Here is a 17,698-nt window from a genome sequence, read left to right as displayed (position 1 = left end):
GCATGCTGCAGTGTTATTCAGTGTCACTCAGTGGTATTCCTCCACTATGCCTTCAACCGCTGCAATGTTCTGTGGAGTCACAACTCGTTGTACCTGATCTTCCACTGAAGTCACACCATTTGTGAACTTCCTACTCCATTCGTACACTTTCTGCTGTGACAAACATGCATCACCGTACTGAATCTTCATTCGTCGATGAATTTCAATAGTTTTCACACCTCCACTACGCAAAAACCGAATAACAGAACGCTATTCTTCCCTGGTGCAAGTCGCAAGTGAGGCGGCCTCCTTTATAGTGATACTGTGACGGTATGTGTGCATCTGCACTATGCTGCCACGTACAGGCCATTCTGCACGCTGTTTGTAGCACGCTTACCAACTTACAGGACAACGGCGAGAAATTTCGATTTGTTATTACAAATGTAAGGTTTTCATTTGACTCACCCCCGTAAGAACATTAGAGAATAGTCTCGAGTATAGAATAAGTGAGCGACTTGTCCTCTCTCACTTCAAATAGAAGAGTAAAAGAGAAAGCTAGAAAAAATTGTAGTAGACATTTCTACTCAAATGGATTACTAGTGTGGAACATATATATCATACTGGTAAATTTTTCGTATTACCATTTCCATTACTTTCTATTCTTTATTGTTTAAAGCAAATAATGAAAATACAATTTGTACATTTATCTTGCTCTCTTGTAACTTTCAGTTACGGTTATATTGATTATAGGCAGCGCACTACATTTGAATACTACGCAATTAAACCACGAAAAAAACCTAAATACAGGGCTATTACAAATGATTGGAGCGATTTCATGAATTCACTGTAGCTCCATTCATTGACATATGATCACGACACACTACAGATACGTAGAAAAACACATAAAGTTTTGTTCGGCTGAAGCCGCACTTCAGGTTTCTGCCGTCAGAGCGCTCGGGAGCGCAGTGAGACAAAATGGCCACAGGAGCCGAGAAAGCGTATGTCGTGCTTGAAATGCACTTACATCAGTCAGTCATCACAGTGAAATGTCACTTCAGGTCAAAGTTCAACAAAGATCCACCAACTGCTAACTCCATTCGGCAATGGTATGTGCAGTTTAAAGCTTCTGGATGCCTCTGCAAGGGGAAATCAACGGGTCGGCCGGCAGTGAGCGAATAAAACGGTTGAACGCGTGCGGGCAAGTTTCACGCGTAGCCCGCGGAAGTCGACGAATAAAGCAAGCAGGGAGCTAAATGTACCACAGCCGACGGTTTGGAAAATCTTACAGAAAAGGCTAAAGCAGAAGCCTTACCATTTACAATTGCTACAAGCCCTGACACCCGATGACAAAGTGAAACGCTTTGAATTTTCGGCGCGGTTGCAACAGCTCATGGAAGAGGATGCGTTCAGTGCGAAACTTGTTTTCAGTGATGAAGCAACATTTTTTCTTAATGGTGAAGTGAACAGACACAATGTGCGAATCTGGGCGGTAGAGAATCCTCACGCATTCGTGCAGGAAATTCGTAATTCACCTAAAGTTAACGTGTTTTGTGCAATCTCATGGTTGAAAGTTTACGGCACCGTTTTCTTCTGCGAAAAAAAACGTTACAGGACACGTGTATCTGGACATGCTGGAAAATTGGCTCATGCCACAACTGGAGACCGACAGCGCCGACTTCATCTTTCAACAGGATGGTGCTCCACCGCACTTCCATCATGATGTTCGGCATTTCTTAAACAGGAGATTGGAAAACCGATGGATTGGTTGTGGTGGAGATCATGATCAGCAATTCATGTCATGGCCTCCACGCTCTCCCGACTTAACCCCATGGGATTTCTTTCTGTGGGGTTATGTGAAAGATGCAGTGTTTAAACCTCCTCTACCAAGAAACGTGCCAGAACTGCGAGCTCGCATCAACGATGCGTTCGAACTCATTGATGGGGACATGCTGCGCCGAGTGTGGGAGGAACTTGATTATCGGCTTGATGTCTGCCAAATCACTAAAGGGGCACATATCGGACATTTGTGAATGCCTAAAAAAAGTTTTTGAGCTTTTGTATGTGTGCGAAAAGCATTGTGAAAATATCTCAAATAATAAAGTTATTGTAGAGCTGTGAAATCGCTTCAATCATCTGTAATAACCCTGTACATCCGAGCATTTACTGCCATACCTAATTACCAGGAATCTCGCTCCCACTGCTTCCCAGCTGTCTGTCGGCAGATTATTCGTCATCAGGACTCTCACTTTCTCCGTCGTCTTCTCCTTCTGTATTTTCCTGTTCTCCAAATGGTATTGAAAGTGATCTTTCATGTGCTTAGAGATGTTATGTTGATGTTTTGCAGTACAGCACACGTAATATTTATCTGGGTACTCTCTCTAAAGAAAGTCTTACGCTGTTACCAACGATCTCAAACAGTTGCTTCAATTGGCCAAAGACTCTCTCCACGATCCCTCATCCTCTGACATGTACCAAACTGATTCGTCTCTCACAATCATTTCTTCCTGGATGGAATGGATGACTAACCATGGCGATATTCCATAACCTGAATCACCAAGTAACCGAGCATTATTGTAGCACCATGTGGATGCTACCAGTCCATTTTACAATTTTGCTAGTAAATATTTTTACCAGCACCTTCGGTGGCCTGCGCGTTAATAGAGGCACAGCCTTTGAGAATGCAGTATTCAGCACTATATAATTCTCGTTTTCTAATTTTTATTTGGATGCAATCGAAAGCAATGGCAGTGTAAATATTTTTTGCCATTCTGGATTAACCGTTTAATTTTCTGCATTTTGGATGACAATCTAATCCAGTCGTCAAATGTTAAAACTATATGATCCATAAGATCGTTCACATTTCTACTTATTGTTATCCGATTAACTCGAAAGGCCTCGGCCACACTGGTCTTGAACCCAGGATCGCCCACACGGCGAAGTGCCTCCATCCGTTTTCGGGCAGTCAAAGCTCCTGTATGTTTTTTATCACGTAGCGGCATAAATTCAGCAGTTAAAAAGTCACTCCGCGTCTGATAACGTTCCTCATGTCTGGTCTGCAGGAACGTCACCTTGGCACAGACCCATGGACATCGCTTTAGAGACAGCATTCCCCACCACCTTCTTACGAATAACCTAGATGTATCTCAATTTGGAAACTACATTCTACTCTTTATTCAGAGCTTAAATCTAGCCTGTCCAAAATAGCCAAGATCCAAGATACACCTTGGCGTATTACAGTCTACAACGTTTACTCATATACAACTTAAATAAACCTTAAAGTCGATTTAACTACATATCGTTTCTATTCATATCATCCATGGTGTTACCAGAGCTGACAGCTACGTTAGGGCAGGGGGATGAGTTCGTTTGAAGCGAAACTTAGGCCTGCTGCGAAGTTCTTGTTATCGGGTCTTCCTAGGGGGGGAAAAAACTGTCCATTGGCGGAGAAAATTGACTGCATTTTAACTAGTTTACTAAAAACTGTAAACAGTCATATGTTGTGGTGATACGTATTAAACATCTGAAGCCACGTATTTTACTTGTGGTTCCTGAAAATCAGTAAAATAGTGGTGAAAACATATTTATATACCTCGTCTTAAAAAATCACGGGAATTAGTTACGAAACTTGTACCTACATGTAACATCTTAAGAAGAGGGGAAATCGGTAAAATAACAATGAAATGCCCATCTTCTTAAAAAAAAATCGGCAAAAATTAACCACTAAGCCGTAAATAGCCTCATATGTTTCAGAAACGGGAGCCGAAAATTCGCTAAAACTGGACGCATACCAATGGGTGCTATACTACGATGGAAATTTGCAGTATCACGTCAAAAGACTGATGACGCTGTTGCTACAGCGATATCCAGATTAAAAATGTCAGTCGAAGGATGCTGCGAGGAAAATAAGAAGCGGTGGGGCAGTGGTAGCGGCGGAAAGGTCAATAGCAGCACAGGAGTAGTGGGGCATGCAGACCCCACTTTTTGGAGCATAAGGAACCAACATCAAAATGGCAGTTACCACTTGACGCTAAAAGTATTTAACACCTGGGTAAACAAATACCCAAGAGCCTCATTAGGCCGACTTCCCGACTGTAAAGTACGTTTTTTTTTATAATGACAGTTATTGCCCATTAATTACATGATAAATGAACAAAAGATATACCCACCTGGTCAGTTTGTTTACATAAGGAGAGGGCTGGCTTGCTTACTGAAGAAAACAATGGGCTCAGTGTAGCGGAACCCGCATACATCCCCTACCGTGTCGATTTTGTGTGGTCTCCACCGGCCAGATTAAAGAAAAACGTCGAAACAATTGATAGTGCTGCTACATTTGTTACCAGTAGGTTCCATCAGCACGCTGTTGCCGGCCGCTGTGACCGAGTGGTTGTAGGCGCTTCAGTCCAGAACCGCGCTGCTGCTGCGGTCGCAGGTTCGAATCCTGCCTCGGGCATGGATGTGTATGATGTCCTCAGGTTACTTAGGTTCAAGTAGTTCTAAGTCTAGAGGACTGAGAACCTCAGATGTTAAGTCCCATAGTGCTTAGAGTTTTCTTTTTCTTTCTTTTTTTTTTTTTTTTTTTTTTTTAGCACGCTGTTACAGAACTGCTTCGCGAATACAAATGGGAATCGCTGAAGAGTAAAAGACGTTATTTTGGTGAAATAATGTTGAGAAAGTTTAATGAACCAGCACTGGCGACAGACTTCAGAACGATCCTACTGCCAGTAACACACAGCTCGCGTAAGGACCACAAACACTAGATAAGAGAGATCAGTATTCCTACAAAAGGATGTAAACAGTCGCTTTGATCTCGCTCTGTTTGCGAAACGACATGTAGATGGAATGACTAGCATAGGTACAAAGTAACCGTATTATTCTCTATTTGAAATTAAAATTCATTACTTTTGATCACATTTCGTCTTCAAAATATAACTGATTTCATAATCGTCTTTTAAGATTGATGGAAGAAATCTTAACTAAACTCCTCCCGAACAGGCCATGAAAGCCCAACGGTATCGACCGTCCGCCGTGTCATCCTTAGTCCACAGGCATCACTGGATGCGGATATTGAGGGGCATGTGGTCAGCACACCGTTCTCCCGGCTATATCTCAGTTTCTTAGACCGGAGCCGCTACTTCTCAATCAAGTAGCTCCTCAGTTTGCCGCTTGCCAACAGCGCTCGGCGGACCGGATGGTCACCCATCCAAGTGCTACCTCTGTCCGACAGCGCTTAACTCAGGTGATCGGACGGGAAGCGGAGTTACCACTGCGGCAAGACCGTTGGCTGGAAGAATTGTTAGTGAAGTCCATTTCATAGTCCAATGTATTTGAAAACATCTTTCGTTTCAATGTTTTCTTCCGAGAAAAGTGTTCGTAAGAATTACTTCCCCCACCACATAATGAAATAACTAAATAACTAATAATTGAAGATATACTTGGTGTGACATCATAAGTGAGTGACTGCGTGTGAGATCGCTCTTTAAGTTTTCATATATTATTAGGTTTCAGATACATATTTTAACGGTTTTTGTGATAATATTTACTATATAAGTGACGTATTAGTGGTTTCTTCATTCACCTCTGCCTTTCTTGTGTTGTGACCTGATATTTGTGAGTGTTTCGTATCGAGCAACTTAACCTCTTGCCTGTGTTTACATTCCGCGCTGACCAGTTGCAGCTGTAGCGGCGCATCGAAAGCTAAGTACTAATTAATTGTTTGTTTATAGTGGTATATTTAGGAACTTTAGTAGTCTTCAACCGGTGTTCTTGGTGTTTTATGGTGAAATAATTTCAGAAGAACCTTTTGGGAACTGTTTACAGCTTCGTTACTGTGTCATTAGACGTTTGATTCTCTTTCTGTATTAGTCTTTTGTTATATTCACATTTGTTGTTTATTAGTTACTTCCCTTGTAGAGTAAGTTTGTGATTATTGTAGTCAGGTTTTTAACATCTTCTTATTGTAGTAGCGGAACTTAGAAAAAGTAAAATTTTACCATGAGTGAGAAGTGTGGGCTTTGCCGTAGGTTCGTGAGTAGTGGATTGCGGTGTGAGACTTGTTCGAAGTATTTTCACTGGGGGGAATGCAGTGGGGAAGCCAGTGGGCATTCTGGTGAGATCCTCTCCTGGAACTGCAGGTTATGTAGTAAGAGTAAATTGATAGAGGAGCAGGAGCGTAAGATCTGTGTCCTTCAGGTGCAGTTGAAAAACGCACAGGAGGAGCTAGATAGGATGAGGAGGGAGAAGGGAGTTGGGGAATGGGAGCTGGCTGTTAGAAAGAGATCTGCTAGGAGAAGAAGATTTTCAGATAGTTTTACTATTGGTGTTTACAATAGATATGACCAACTGTCAGAGTCTAGTGGAGAGGAATCTCTAGTAGCTGTAGATATAGGAAGTATGCAGCAGACCTCAGTAGTTACTGTGCCTAGAACAGTTGCTAAGTCGAAGAGGAAGAAGAAGGTTCTGCTGTTAGGTAGTTCTCATGGCAGAGGTGTAGGCCAGCAGTTGCAGGAAGTGCTGGGGAGTGAGTACCAGGTCACCAGCATTGTGAAGCCTAATGCAGGGTTGGCTCAGGTGACTGTTAACATAGGGGGGTTATGTAGGGATTTTACTAAAGAGGATCAGATAGTGATTGTGGGTGGGGCTGGTAATAGTATTGATAGGGATGGGGAGTATAACATAGATGGTGACCTGGAAAAGATAGCCACTCAGACTGGCAACACGAATGTGCATTTCGTAGAGCTGTTTCAGCGTCACGATCGGCCTCATCTTAATACAGCCGTCAGGTGTAATAACATGAGACTTGGGGGTGCGCTGATGACAGAAAGCATGGGTCACGTTTCAGTGGTGTCGGTGGAGTCTTTCAGCAGGACGGGGTTCACTAGACACGGCCTGCACCTCAACAGGTATGGGAAGGGGAGGTTGGCAAAGCTTATAGGTGACAGCATAGGTGGGGTTGGTGGGATCACTCATGGGAAAATTCCTGCAGTAGTGGGTGTTAGAGCTGCACCTTTTTTAGATTGAAGTCAGCTGATAGGTATTCCTGCTTAAGGGAGGTCTCTCTAACAAGGGAATCACTTTTGACAAAGCTTAGGTATCCGAGTAATGAGGAAATTAGTATATTTCATCAAAATATACAAGGTATTACAGATAAAGTTAGTGAACTGCTTATAGATGTTGACTCTGAAATTATTGGTATATCTGAACACTTCTTAAATAAGGAGATAATTCAGAGGCTTCCTTTACCAGGATACAGGTTGGCTGGCTGCTTTTCGAGGAGCTCTTTGCGGTGTGGGGGAGTAGCCATGTAGGTGAAAAACGGCATCGCATTTGAGTCAACTGATGTTTCAAAATACTGCACTGAAAAGGTGTTTGAATGTTGTGCAGGTGTGGTTAAATTTAAAGGAGCTAAACTTGCAACTGTTGTTATTTATAGATCCCCAGACTCCGATTTCACAACATTTTTGCTAAAGCTAGAGGAGGTTCTTGGTTCACTTTATAGGAAATACAAGAAGTTAGTTATATGTGGTGACTTCAATATTAATTGTATAAGTGATTGTGCAAGGAAGAGGATGCTGGTAGACCTCTTTAATTCATATAATCTTATGCAAACCGAGAGTCCAAGGGAACAGTAGAACAACCATAGACAACATTATTGTTCATTCCTCATTACTAGAAGGGCATTCTGTTAGCAAAAAGGTGAATGGCCTTTCAGATCATGATGCGCAAATGTTAGCTTTAAAAGATTTTTATGCTGCGACACGTGTTAAATATAGTCATCAGCTGTTCAGGAAAGCTGATCCAGTTGCTGTAAAGACGTTTGTCAACCTTATAAAGGAACAAGGGTGGCAAGATGTTTATAGCGCCGATACCGTAGACGATAAATATAATGCTTTTCTCAAGACTTTTCTCATGCTCTTTGAAAGTTGCTTTCCGTTAGAACGTTTAAAACAGGGTACTAGCACAAACAGGCAGCCTGATTGGCTGACTAGAGGGATAAGAATATCTTGTAGAACAAAGTGGCAATTATATCAAAACGTTAGAAACAGTCAAAATCTAAATGCAGCAGCCCATTACAAACAGTATTGTAAGGTGCTTAAAAATGTTATTAGGAAGGCAAAAAGTATGTGGTATGCAGATAGAATAGCTAAGTCTCAGGATAAAATTAAAACCATATGGTCAGTCGTAAAGGAAGTTGCCGGTCTGCAGAGACAGGTCGAGGATATAGAATCAGTGCGTAGTGGGAATGTCTGTGTTACTGATAAGTCACATATATGTACAGTATTTAATAATCACTTTCTGAATATAGCAGGTGAACTAATTATAAACCTAGTCCCAACAGGGAATCATATAGCGCTCTTAGAAAAAAGTTTTCCGAGACTGTTACCTGAAATGCTCCTCCATGATACTGACAAGAGGGAGATTGAGTTAATAATTAAATCACTAAAGACCAAGAACTCTCACGGATATGACGGGGTATCTAGCAGAATACTGAAGTATTGTTCTATGTATGTTAGCCCAGTTCTCAGCCATATCTGTAACTTTTCCTTTAGGAGTGATCGGTTTCCTGACCGATTAAAGTACTCGGTAGTGAAGCCACTTTATAAAAAGGGAGACACTGATAATGTTGACAATTTTAGACCTATTTCTGTGCCATCGGTGTTTGCTAAAGTTATCGAGAAGGTTGTATGTACAAGGTTACTGGAGCATTTAAATTCACATAATTTGCTGTCAAATGTTCAGTTTGGTTTTAGAAATGGTTTAACAACTGAAAATGCTATATTCTCTTTTCTCTGTGAGGTTTTGGACGGATTAAATAAAAGGTTGCGAACGCTATGTGTTTTCTTTGATTTAACGAAGGCTTTTGACTGTGTTGACCACAAAATACTACTGCAGAAGTTGGACCATTATGGAGTAAGTGGAGTAGCTTACAATTGGTTCGCCTCTTACTTTAAGAACAGAAAGCAGAGGGTAATTCTCCGCAATATTGAGAGTGGTAGTGATGTTCAGTCCCGATGGGGCACTGTTAAGTGGGGCGTTCCCCAAGGGTCGGTGCTGGGACCACTGATGTTTCTTATTTATATAAATGATATGCCTTCTAGTATTACAGGTGATTTAAAAATAATCCTGTTTGCTGATGACACCAGCTTGATAGTGAAGGATCTTGTGTGTAATATTGAAACAGTAACAAATAATGTAGTTCATGAAATAAGTTCGTGGCTTGTGGAAAATAATTTGACGCTAAATCACAGTAAGACTCAGTTTTTACAGTTTCTAACTCACAATTCAACAAGAACCGATATTTTGATCAGACAGAATGGGCATATTATAAGCGAGACGAAACAGTTCAAATTCCTAGGCGTTCGGATAGATAGTAAGCTGTTGTGGAAAGCCCATGTCCAGGATCTTGTTCAGAAGCTAAATGCTGCTTTATTTACCATTAGAACAGTATCTGAAATAAGTGACACTTCAACACGAAAAGTAGTCTACTTCGCATATTTTCATACGCTTATGTCGTATGGTATTATTTTTTGGGGGAATTCTTCTGATTCAAAAAGGGTATTTTTGGCTCAAAAACGGGCTGTTCGAGCTATATGTGGTGTAAGTTCGAGAACCTCTTGTCGACCCCTATTCAAAAACCTGGTAATTCTGACATTGCCCTCACAGTATGTATTTTCTTTAATGTCGTTTGTTGTTAGCAATATTAGCCTATTCCCAAGAGTTAGCAGCTTTCACTCAGTTAATACTAGGCAGAAATCAAATCTGCATGTAGAATGCACTTCCTTGACTCTTGTGCAGAAAGGAGTGCAGTATTCTGCTGCATCCATTTTCAATAAGCTACCACAAGAACTCAAAAATCTTAGCAGTAGCCCAAACTCTTTTAAGTCTAAACTGAAGAGTTTCCACATGGCTCACTCCTATTCTGTCGAGGAGCTCCTGGAAGAGCTAAAAAATTAAGCAAATTCCAGTGTTACATTGTTGATTGTCTTCATTTAAACTTACGACTTGTCACCTGAATATTTTTTTTTTTATATTTCATTTTATCTGTTTCTAATATCGTGTTATAATTTCATGTATTGACTCGTTCCATGACCATGGAGACTTCTCCTTAATTTGGTCCCACGGAACAATAAATAAATAAATAAATAAAAATAAATGTGAGCCTTTTACCGAATCCCGTGCCAAGAGAAAGCAGTAAACAAGCTTAAATGGACAAACATCTCGGAATCAAGCACTTTTATGGGAACGATCTACAGATGGTCTTGTTGAGGTCTGCTACTGGACAGAACAGTTCCTGTGCTCAGATAAGGCACTCGAATACTCGAAGTCACTTCTCGAGAACACGAAAGAAAGCGTTGTAATCGAGAACGTCCAGTTGATTACTTGACAACAGTCTACAGCACAATGCCATCTCGCATGGGTAAGTACTGCGTAATAAGTATGAAGTACGCAGAAACTGTAATACATTGGCGGAACGATAGAGGTAATAGAGATTAATTTCTGAATCCATGCTTAAAGACCTATTAGACGTCAGCGATGAAGAAACGCAAGTGCCTGTGAGCCACCGAAACATGCTTTCCGGCGACTCAGAGTTATGAAAAATGGAATGTACAGCACTGCACTGGCGTACTTACTCCTCTGAATGGGTAATTGGAGCCCCAGTTGGGGTACTCGCCAATAGTGGGCGCTCCGTTGTCTGAGGAGAAGACGATGACGGAGTTCTCCAGCATGCCACGCCGCTCCAGCGCAGTCACCACTCGCCCCACGGACTCGTCCAGCTTGGCCATCGCCCCTGCCGACAGAAGCAGCGATCAGAGGCGGAAGATCATCCACGTTCAGGAAGTGGTCCACCTCTCACATTGTAGCATTCAACAGTCGGCTTACCAACTCTTGACCTTGAAAAGACTGAGCTTTCTTATTACATGACTATAAAATTCTTTTCTATGTGTGAACGCACTTCCTTATGTTTTGGATGTTGTTGCAGGGAAACTTCATCGGGGTTACCACTCGTGGTTTTTGGTTACCGTTTTATATGCTTGGTGAAGAGAAATTCACGCACTCTGACGCCACAGCGGGATTATTTGCATAATAACATTATGAAAATCGACGTCAAAGAAAGGCAATTTTCTGACATTGTTATCACATGTGTTGTTTGATAATTATCTTCATTCACTAAAGCTCAGCCGTGCTGCTCTAGTAGAACAATGAAATACAAATCCTAATTTAGATCTGCCCAATAAAACTGTAGTATACCTATGTCTCAAAGGCTACATGTCCTCTAACTACAGTATTTTGAACACTGAATATAATAATTTATTGATCACACATGTGAGAAATATTCATGAACAGTAACAATCAGTAAAAACTAATTGCCTGTCATCTGTCAGAAAGCACTGTAAAACTTGTCAGTGTGGAGACTGAGAAACTGGCTCACATGTAGTTGATAGCGTGAAACCGTGTACGTAAACTAAGTGATCTGCGTAGCTGCAGGGGAATTAACGAGGATGAAAAGTGTAAAGATACAAAAGGAGAGGCCTATAGTCAGTATTTATTAGTGCTTTTGCGGACTAGGTACAGCAGAACGGTAACAGTCTTCATATTGCACGTGAAAGCATGAACATGTGCAGTGCATAGAGGACAATTTATTAAACATTTAAGGAAAAATACTCCTTTAAGAGTGGAATAATAGTAAAGAATTGTACTTTTGTCTGCGTTAGTATTAATCATAGTGAACGAGTTATTTGTAAGACGTGCGGTTAACGTCGTATAACGAATAGGCACATATATATATATTACGTTGTCTAGAGAAATGATTACACCAACACCCAGAATCAAAATCCTGAACTCGAGCAATGAGATGCAGAAATATATCATATGCAGTTTTCGTCCGTATCATACGGACTAGAAAATTAATAAAAGTATACAGTTCTACTCGAAATCACAATGACGAACTCGACTAATCCGACGTAGAAATCCACCCGATGAAGAAGACGGCTGTATCAAGCAATCTAGAAAATAAAGAAAAAAATGTATGCTCACACACGGAATCGAAAATTTGAACTCGAGAATTCTGACGCAGAAATCGATGATATAATGCAGTATAAAAATGTGGAATTACGAACACCTTCATCTGGAATATAGCTCGACCGTTCACCCGCGAGAAATTTACTCCACAATCCAATCGCTATTATCATGTAGTCTAGAAACTAAATAAAAAATTTTGCTTATACCTGGAATTGAATTCTCGAACTCGAACATAACGATCGAGAAATCTATCCCACGTAGTAATGTTAATACTATGCACTAAGGAACATTATGAAAAGTATGCACCTACACCCGCAAAAGAAACCTCAAACTCGGCGAATTCAGACGCAGAAATCTACCCCTCACTCTAAATACCCATATGATAAAGCTTAGAAAATAAAGAAAACAGTACTCTTACAACAAGAATCATAATCCCGAACTTGAATAATCTGACACAAATCGCACATAACTATCCGACACACTAATCGGCTGTATTATATCATCTAGAAAGAAGGAAAAACTACAGCTGCACGCAGAATCGAATTCTCCAAATTCAACGTTCTGATGCAGTAAGTTACCCTACGGCATGCACGAACAGGCCATATCATGCAGTAAAGGACACTACGGAAAACATACACCTATACCCACAAAAGAAACGTCGAACTCGACAGTTCAGAAGCGAAGATCTACCCAGGCACTAATCGAGCATCTCACGCAGCTTAGAAAATAAAGAAAATGAAGAAAATGTCCACCCGGACACGAAATCTCTAAATAGAGTATTCAGAAACAGAAATGTACCCCATGCAGTAACCGCAGTCAAGAATATCAGTAAAAAATAAAATCTACAACCGGAATCGAAATCTCAAACTCGTGCATTTGGACGCACAAATCCACGTCATCCACTCATCGGCTATATCACGCAGTTCAGAAAACTAAGTACGGAATACAGCTCTTCATGGAATCGGAATCTTAAACTAGAGTATTCAGACGGGTCAGTTGACTCCATGCATTAATTGCCCATATCGTGGAATCTATAAACTAAAAGGCCTACACCCTCAATGGAAATCCCAGACGTGAACATTCAGACGCAGAACCTATCTGACACTAGAATAGACTGTACCATGTGATCTAGAAAATAAATGAACACTTTACCTGCAGCAAGAATTAAATTCTTGACCTCCAGAAATCTGACGTGGAAATTTAACCCACTATCTAATCGGCCATATGACACAGTCGGGAAAAGAGAGAATATATAACACCTACGTCCGGACGAAATATCTCGAACTAGAGCACACAGACGCAGAAATCTACGCAACATTGGACTTATTCCGTACTCTAAAAATTAAAGAAAATATTCGCCTACTTCGGGAACCGAAATTCGAACCCGAACGTTCTGATTCAGAAATCTATGCAGTGCGCTAACTGGCCACACTACAAAGTCTGGAAAACAAACAAAAATATACCCCCGTCCCCGCAATGAAATTCTCTAACTCAAGCATTCCGACTCCGAAATCTACTCACCTCACTAATCGGCTATATCAGGTCATCCAGAAAATAAAGAAAAAGTGCATATAATCCGCAAACGGAATTTCAAACTCGATCACTCTGCCAGAGAAATTTACGCCAGGCACTAATTAGTAATGTTGTCCAGTTTAAAAACCAAAAACCCTATATATAATTGGTACCTGTCCAACCAGTTGAATATGGCTCGGTGTCCTGTTATAACTGTTTGTTGATTGGATGACAGGAATGAGGAGAAGGGACATCCGAAGCTTATTGCCAGGAATAGGTGTTGTGACGGTGCGTCACATAAATGGACATTTGGAGAAAAGGAAAAAAATGGTTTTTGCTTGTGTCACGTGTAAATTATAAATTATTTCAAGACACTGTACGTGTGGGCGATGTATAAGAAACATTAAAAAAGTTAAATAATACCAACGAAATTCACAAACAGCGATGTGATATAAAAAAAGGACATTCTTTTTATCAGTGCTATTGCTTTATTGAAAGCTCTCCTGTTATTGTTTCGTCTAGAGGTAGGCCGCCATTGTAGCGCTGGGTAATATTTAATGTAAATTTCGTTTTAATTTAGAAAAATATACTTATAATTGTTATTAGAAAGTGTGTATTATTGACTTAGTTGTCACCTCTCATGATCGCAACCATTAATTCTCATTATCCAAGTTTTTACAGAACTTCCTAGTGTAGGGTGCTCATCTCCCCTAGCAGGATTTAGTCGGCCATTACACTGACTGTATTATTTAATTAAAATTTCATCTGATAATATTAAATGTAAATGCGAGAGACTTCTCAATTTTGATCTTTCATTAATTTCAAAGTTAAAAAGAGTAGGGATAGATTTCATTTACTAAAATTCACAGCAATGGATGAGTTCAGTATGTTTCATTTTGGCCGCTTAACGGCAGACGAGATACTCTCCAGTTTTTCCTTGCAAATAATGAACAAGAAATATTGAAAATAATTCCATTCAATAAGCTCAGCAATATCTCAGCTAATCTTTGTGTAGTTGGGTACATAAATAACCAGTAGCCCCTGAGACCCATATTAATCATTACAGTTTCCGAAAGAATACGCGTATTTTCTTTTCTAAATATCAGCACTTGCGCAAACTATTTTTAGAAGGCAGTGAGTCGCGCGATGCGTTTAAAAAATATTATATTGTACGTACTTCGAGGAAGCCGATGTTCGTACGAGAGTTGTAGCGGTATAAGTTAATTAAAAGTCTCATGCTAGCCCACAATATTTAAAGACACCCCAACCAAAATTATAAAATATATAATTATAAAAATAAAAATATATAACTATCCTGTGATAAACACACACATGCATGTATACTTGTACCCTGATAGTGTTCATAACACATGGTAAGGCAACTCCGCTAGTACGGCGTGCAATAACTTGGAAACCCAGTAGGTAACAGCCCCTGACCCTCCTCGAGTTTCATGTTGGACGGTTACTCTGGTGCCTCGACGCATTCTCTGCTTTTTTCTTTTGGAGAAAGTGGCTGCGTAGCTAATATTATGGCCTGCTTAACTTATATGCTCTCAACACATACGCTCTAAGACAAAAAAGACGTACCACAAAGAAATAATCAGAATGGAACGAAAATCGGTAAATATGATGTACATGTACAGACAATCAAACGTTTATAATTTCAGAAAAATTGGATGATTAATTTAAGAGGATGAGCTTCACACATTGAGCAATTCAGTAACACGGTGGCTCTTGAGGCCCATTTGCAAGCAGTTATTTGGCTTGGCCTTCATTGAAAGAGTTGTTCGATGTCCTCCTGACGGGTATCATGCCAAACTCTGTCCAGTTGGAGCGTTAGATCGTCAGATTACGGAGATGATTAGAGGGCCCTGGCCACAATCCTCCAAACGTTCTCAGTTGCGGAGAGATCTGACGACCTTACTAGTCAAGACAGTGTTTCGCAAGCACAAAGGCAAGCGGTATAAACTGTTTGCAGCGCCGTAAGGTAGGCGATAGTGAGGCTGGTGTCCCACCGCCGTCTCCGGCATCTCCAAACATGTCTTCGGCCTGCAGTCTCATTGACTGGAGTAGAACTGTTTTCGGGGATGAGTCACGCTTCGGACTGACCACTGATGACCAGGGATGACGTGTCTAGAGACGCTGGATGTTGCCCGCCGTGCGGCCCGATAACCAGGAGTGATAATTTGGGGTGCCATTCCATTTCGTAGTTGGGCCCCTTTGGTAGTTATCCGCTTCACCCTTACAGCACAGTGATACGCCGAAGATATGTTACACCCCGTTTTGTTGCTCTTCATGGTAAGCAGTACTGGACTTGTATTTCATCAAGGTAGTGCCAGCCTGCACACGACGAGAATCCGTTATGATTGTCTTCAGGCTGCCAAACCCTATCCAGCCCAGCAAGGTCACCTTAACTCTTCACAATCGAGAACAATTGGAGGATTATGGGTAGGGCCATCCGACCATCTTGAGATTTTGACGATCTAACGCACCAATTGGAGAGAAATTGGCACGATACCCCCCTAGAGGACATCCATCTACACCATCAACGCAATGACGAGACGAATAATTGCTTGCTTACGGACCAGAGGTGGATCAATGTGTTACTGACTTGCTCAAATTGTGAAGCTCTTTCTCTTACATAAATCATCCATCATTCTGCAACCGTAATAATTAGTTTGTCCGCACATGTACATCATACGTACCAGTTTCGGTCCAATTCTGACAATTATTTCGTCGCGCGTCTTTTTTCTTCTGGTGTACGTATGCTCTCATGATCTGTCGCCACTATTTTAATGTGTTGACAGAGCAGTGCACGTGTAACGCTTATACTCCACAATACACACACACGGAGTCGCAGGCGGAAGATTAAATATTTTAGCAAGGTGTAGTATATACCAATTCTAATGCAACACTCTGCATATCGTATGTACACTTTTTGTTTGTTTCAGAGGTAGAGCTCGTTAGACAGAGAAGTATTCATTTTGTGTGTTAGTACCTCGAATTTGCTTGTCTCGCTTCAATTTTGTTTGGAAGTTCAAATGCTGAAGTCGAGCATTGGGTTGACATAATTGAAATCTGAGATTACGATTTACTTAGCCAGTTCTCCTGTATCATACAAGTATTTCGCGTGTATTTACAATTTCTAAATGTGCCGACATATTTTTTGTGTCCAAGTTTTTTTATTAGAAACGTTGTTACTGTTTGAGAGATTACTATAGACGATGACCTAACCGCAAAGTAGCAGTTTCCAGGCTCTTTAACCCTAGAACAGTAAGCCCACTTTTTTTAAGTCATCTGCCTTCTCATTGGTTTGGTGCGGCCTGCCACGAATTCCTCTCCTGTGCCAACCTCTTCGTTCAGAGCACTTGAAACGTACCTTCTTAGTTACTTGCTGGATTTATTCCAGTCTCTGTCATCCTCTACAACTTCTGCCTTCTACAGCTCCCTCCAGTATCATGGAAATTATTACCTGATGTCTTAACAGATTTCCTATCTTCCTATCTCTTCTTCTTTCAGTGTTTCTTCTTCTTCTTCTTTATCGTCGCCTTGTCCCACGTTACGTAGGGTCGCCGTTGCTCTTCTGGATCCTTCTCCTCCATAGTACTCTATCCATTGCCTCTTCCATCTTCCATCCTTTCTCCCTTAGTTTCCCGGATATCTTATCCTTCCGCCTCATCTTCGGTCTTCCTCTCCTTCTCGCTCCTTCAATCTTCAACTCTGTTTCCGATATACTCTTCCCCTTTTCTCTGTAAATGTCCGTACAACCTTAGTCTGCTCTCTTGTATCTTTTTCCCCATGGGTCCCTTCTCTTCTTCTTTCAGTGTTTTGCATATATTCCTCTCTTCACATACTCTGCGGAGAACCTTCTCACCCCTTACTTTACCAGTCCACCAGATTTTCAACACTCTTATGGAACACCAAATCTCAAATGCTTCTGGTTTCTTCGGTTCCGGTTTCCCCATAGTCCATATCTCACTAGCATACAATGCTGGGCTTCAGACTTACATTCTCAGAAATTTCTTCCTCAAATTAAGGTCTACGTTTGATACTACCCCACACTTCTTTTGGCCAGGAAAGTCGTTCTTCTAGTGCTAGTGTGCTTTTTATATCCTTATGGGTTAGTTTGCTGCCTAGGTAGCAGAATTCCCTAATTTCAACTCTTTCGTGACTAACAATCCAGTTTCTT

The 17,698-nt window shown here is 41.0% G+C and overlaps 1 protein-coding gene across 1 annotated transcript in view; it reads right to left on the bottom strand.

The window, feature by feature from the left end:
• LOC126174742 (arylsulfatase B-like) overlaps positions 1 to 17,698 on the bottom strand; it is a 147,161-nt gene that overhangs the window by 59,812 nt on the left and 69,651 nt on the right. Inside the window, exon 5 of the mRNA XM_049921062.1 lies at positions 10,608 to 10,765. Within this exon, the coding sequence (XP_049777019.1) occupies positions 10,608 to 10,765 (158 nt within the window). The remainder of the gene's footprint in view (positions 1 to 10,607; positions 10,766 to 17,698) is intronic.

This window comes from Schistocerca cancellata, chromosome 3, assembly GCF_023864275.1.
Source record: "Schistocerca cancellata isolate TAMUIC-IGC-003103 chromosome 3, iqSchCanc2.1, whole genome shotgun sequence".
NCBI classification, from domain to species: Eukaryota; Metazoa; Arthropoda; class Insecta; order Orthoptera; family Acrididae; genus Schistocerca; species Schistocerca cancellata.
Note: the sequence above shows the minus strand (reverse complement) of the source record. Positions and strands in the feature narration are given on the sequence as shown.